The following is a 4,783-nucleotide window of genomic DNA, read 5'->3' as shown; positions in this document are numbered from 1 at the left end:
CTCCGGTGCTGTAACCTCCCCCCGGCAGCAGCCCCAGGCTCCCACGCAGCATTGGGGCTCTGGGTCCAGCGCCGGCTGTGCGACGGGCGAGACGGAGCCTCAGGCAGCAAAGCAAGCGTGCTCTGCAAACAGCGTGAGCGCGGGGGTCCTGCTGGCCGCCGGCTCCCAGCACCCACCCGCACGCTGGGCTGCGTTTTATCCCCTAAAAACCCCACGGCTCTCCCCGAAAACAAACCGTGCTTCCCCTGGGCAGCACGAAGCCTGCAGCCCCAGAACTTGGGCAACGCAGCTACTTGGAGGAGACGTGTCTTCACAGGCTCGCAGGTCCCAGGCACGAGGGAGTCACCTGTTTAGCACCCAGGGGCCGATGCTGGGCTCCAGCTGTCCCCCAGCACCCTGGCCCCGAGCAGCAGCCACAACCCTTGAACTATGCCGCTCCAGGCCAGAGATCGTTTTGAGTCTGCCCGCACAAACCCTTAGCCCCAGGCAGGCAGCACCAGGGCTGATCCCCCGGGCAGCGACCTGTGCCTATACCCTCAGGATGGGCACAAAAATATATCTGAGGCACGAGCACAGAGCTCCGCTTCCTTGCTTTTTTGGTCAGCATAGACCCAGGCGCACTGGAGTTAACTCCTCCAAAGTTACTACGCCAAAGACAGCAATGCTTTGAAATTCTGGGAAAGGGCAGGCTGCGAGAACACCTTCAATTAGTCACTTCAATAACAGCCTACAGGAGTTTTCATTACAGCAAACAGAACAGCGTTATCATGTAATTAAGACATTCGGTTTCAGTAAAAAGGTGGAGTTTAAAAGACAGGCTTCAACATGGAGTTTCTTACCAATAATCATTGCAGTGAATAGGTCTCTATATAAGAAATTAAACAGGAAAGGTGCATACCAAGCCTCAACTCCCACAATGGCTGTCACTATGTAGACAACTGAAATGGTCTGAAAGAAAGCACAGGACACGCAGGCGTGAGCAACCTGAGACAGGCAGTCTGGCAGCACCCGAGCTGTCAGCACAGCTTCAGGGAAAGGCAGCTCGAGAAGCACGCTTTAAGCTACATCATCTTCTCCCCACCAGCGGGAAGGAAAAAAATTTTAAAAAAAATCCACAAACATCCCATGTTATGAGACCAGGTCTAATAAGCGTAAGTAGCTGAGCTGCTAAGACTACAACCAGGAGCTGCTCCTCACAGCAGAAGCAAAGATGCCCTTGCACAGCTTGAACTCACAAGGTGCTTGGAGCACAAGAGATAGGTTTTATATGACAAGGTGCAGTGATCCTGGAGGGTTTGTTTGGGGACTCTTCCTTATCCATCTGCTGAAGCAATTACAGGGAAAAAGCTAACAGGGGATATGTCAGTTTTAATAGTAAGCCTGAAGCTGGGTGAAGCGCGCTGCACGGTAGCTCAGCCCTCCACCCCCTGCCTTTTTGCAATAGGCAGAGGTCTGAAAGCATTAGGGTTAAGCAATGCTTTTGGAGAAAGGGGTCAGAGTATTGTCAGAGGGGACCAGCTACAGTCTCCTTTTATTAGGAGAGATGATTATTGCAATTAACGCAGCTGCATTAATTGAACTCTCCTTCCAACTTGTTGCATTTCCCACCCAGCATCTGATAAGCCAGAAGATAAAGGCGCACTGTGCGCTGCGCAGTGCTGTGAGACTAAACCCTGGCTAGGGAGGACCGCTGCCAGCAGTAAAGGTGAGTTCTACCATCCAGAGCTTGCTCCCAGTTCTGATGGGCTCTTCAGAAAGAGCCTCCTGCAGAGAAGTCCTTAATGAGAGACATGCCAACATACCAAAGGGTCCATCACCCATCAGCCTCAACATCAACTGCCCAGTCACCATGGTACAGCGGGACATCTCGCCAGGCACGGTGATTAACGTGCCAATTAGTTGCTACGTTTTGGCACACATCCCGCTAGTGCCAGAAGGCACCCCTGACATTGAGACTTGAATTTACCCATGCTGGTATAACACAGGAACGTAACCAGAGCCACAGTTTAGGTGGCCAAAACATGCATCTTAGGACAGCAGAAACCAGGTAGAAGAAACACAAGGCAATGCCTACTCTGCAAGCCTCATGTTTTGTGGAGAGTCCATCTACAAAAGCTACTCGGAACAAAATAAAAACCACACTGCACAAACCTCCTCGGTTTTAACAGTTTTTAGCAGTCGAACTCTAGTGCCACATGGCCCCAGCTCACTAAAGCAATTACAGCTCCATGTCATGCATGCAGTCCTGGAAAGCTCTCCTCCTCCACAACGCCAGGCTGGAGACAGCCGTCTCCAAGCGCGTCGCAGTGACCGATCGACGAGGCTCTGGACACGTAGCAGAGCTGCGTGCATCCCTCGCACACCTCAGCGGGCACCGCTGCACCCCCAGCACACTAGCGGTTTATTGAGCTTTTGCTGAAGCCAAGCAGCAGCAGCGGCGTGCACTTACCACCTGGCTGATGTCATATCCCCAGGGCAGGAAGAGGATCCCTGTGTTATACTTCTCCCAGTGGGAGAGGATGAATGAAAACAAGACCACCCATAAGAGGAGGTAGAGAACGAAGACACTGACACCTGTGGACCCCCGTCCAAAGGTGGAGTAGACTGTCACGACAAAGTACACGCATGCCCAGCTGTCGAGGCCGTGATCAAAGAGCTCTCCCAGGGGTGTGCTGGAGTTGGTCCGGCGAGCCTGTTTCCCATCAACACCATCTGGGAAGAGAACAAGGAGAAACGGGGAGTTTTGCTGGACACCCCCACACAAAGCAATGGGCCGGTTTGCAGCTGACAAAGTGCACACAGCCAGCGAACAGCAGCTTTCACTACCTCCATCCTCTAATGGGGAGTGCACTTTCCAACCCCCCGCTCTACTTGAGGCTGAAAAATACAATAAAGTCTGATGAGATTACATTTATTTAAAGCAGACTGAAGACAGAATTTCACAATTCATCTCAAAGTCAGTTCCAGCATCCTCCTTTCGCATCAGCTGCTCTGGGACAACGTCCTTCTATCCACTCTGCAAAGCAGCTCCCAGAAACTGCTCTGGGAGCAGCAGTTGGGTTAGTGCATGGCAGAAGCCCAGAATCAAAGATTTCTCAACATGCTCCGAGATAAGATGACATGCCACTGCAGCATGAATGGACGACAGACACAAACCCCCACAATCAACTAAAGTCTTACCTAATGTATACGCAATGAAGTTGAGGAGACCCACAATGACCCACACTCCGTTGGGAACATGCTGGTGATCAGGAGCTGCAGAGATCAGAAAGACCCAAGTCAGGACAGCTCAGTTTGTACTTTCAGTGGGGTTTTTTTTGGCACAAGAGGCACAGCAACAAGGACCGGCAGCTCACCAAGACAAAGCACCTACACAACTCAGTGAAACTGAGGTGTTAGCTTTCCGGGACACGATGGCAGAGCTGTTCCACAGCATGTGAAACCAGGTCACCGAGGGCTTTACTTTCCAGGACATACCTCTCCTCTTGTCCCCAGCTCCCCAAAGTCTTGGGATTTAAGACCTGGTGATGGCAGCTAGCACCTATAACCCAAATGAATGACATGGAAGTGCGTGCAGATCAGAATCTCCTCAATCACTTGCTCATAGAGCATCAAGTAAAGCCTCTCCGAGATGTGGCAACACCCTCCCTCCCTAAAAACATGTCAGGATTCCCCATCCAATCACCAGTCTGCATCCTGCCAATTAATGTTCCTCCTTAATAACATCTCCACCTTCTCCAGCATTGTTTTGGCAGATAGCCAGCTTAGCTGTTGGCAACTCAGAGGGCCCGAAAGTGCATTTGAAAGAAATCAGGAAGATGCATAGCTGCTTGGCAGCAACCTCGCAGGAGGGCACATGGAGGTCTCCTAGGGGGAACAACGATTCTGTGAAATGCCACCTCCTGTTTCCTTACAGCAGCATGATGGCGCCTTTCCAGCAGCAAACGGAGGGCACCACATCTACAAAACCATCCAATGAGGAAGGAAGGCACAAGCTTCTGGAGGCCTCACCAGCAACATGAAAAGTTGCCTTTCCAAGCAGGACATGCATAACATGTATGTATAAAAGGGTCCCAAAGCATGAGCTTCACCATCTCTTTGGCAGGGCCCAAGTGTCTGATGTCATAGAATCATTAAGGTTGGAAAAGACCTTCAAGATCATCAAAGTCCAACCATCATGTCCTGGGGATTCTCACAATGAGCTTCCTTCCCTGAGGTACTCATGGACCAAAACACAGTCCAAATCTTATCTAACAGCCACTGACACCACCCAGGCTTTTGAAAGCCTGGCATACTGAAAACAGTACTTGCCTACCTACTGATAAAGACAATCCCAAGAAACCAGTATTTTTCCCCACTTAGCTGTGTTTTGATGATTGGCCCAGTTTTAGAAGAACTAGATGAACTCTTCTGAGTAAACTAAACCAAACCTGGCAGAGTCAAAAGGAGAGAAAAATGTAGAAAGGAAGCTATTGGTAAGTGACTGAGTAATCTTTTCCCTGGGACACCCCCACAAGGAAGGGGACACAACCGAACCCTCACGAAAAGATAAACATGGTTAGGACCCAGGGAACTAGCAACCTGTCAGCCTCAACTCTGTGAGGAAGGATTTGAGGGGTGGACTGTTGGGTGGGTGAGGAATTTGTTGGATGGTTGCACCCAGAGGGTAGTGTTCAATAGTTCAAGGTCCAGATGGAGATCTGTGACGAGCAGTGTCCCTCAGGGGTCCGTGCTGGGACCAGTACTCCTTAGTATCATCATCAATGACATAGACAGTGGGATC

At 50.8% G+C, this 4,783-nt stretch overlaps 1 protein-coding gene across 1 annotated transcript in view; it reads right to left on the bottom strand.

The window, feature by feature from the left end:
* The window catches only part of EPT1 (ethanolaminephosphotransferase 1 (CDP-ethanolamine-specific)), a gene marked incomplete at its 5' end in the record, with an annotated part of 8,690 nt that extends 5,402 nt beyond the window's left edge, over positions 1-3,288 (bottom strand). Inside the window, 3 exons of the mRNA XM_010284730.1 lie at positions 840-948; positions 2,450-2,712; positions 3,181-3,288. Coding sequence (XP_010283032.1) covers positions 840-948; positions 2,450-2,712; positions 3,181-3,288 — 480 coding nt within the window. The remainder of the gene's footprint in view (positions 1-839; positions 949-2,449; positions 2,713-3,180) is intronic.
* Between the last annotated feature and the right edge of the window lie 1,495 nt (positions 3,289-4,783).

The sequence above is a fragment of the Phaethon lepturus genome, unplaced genomic scaffold, assembly GCF_000687285.1.
Source record: "Phaethon lepturus isolate BGI_N335 unplaced genomic scaffold, ASM68728v1 scaffold45403, whole genome shotgun sequence".
NCBI classification, from domain to species: domain Eukaryota; kingdom Metazoa; phylum Chordata; class Aves; order Phaethontiformes; family Phaethontidae; genus Phaethon; species Phaethon lepturus.
The sequence above is the reverse complement of the archived record's forward strand: the minus strand, read 5'-3'. Positions and strand labels throughout refer to the sequence as shown.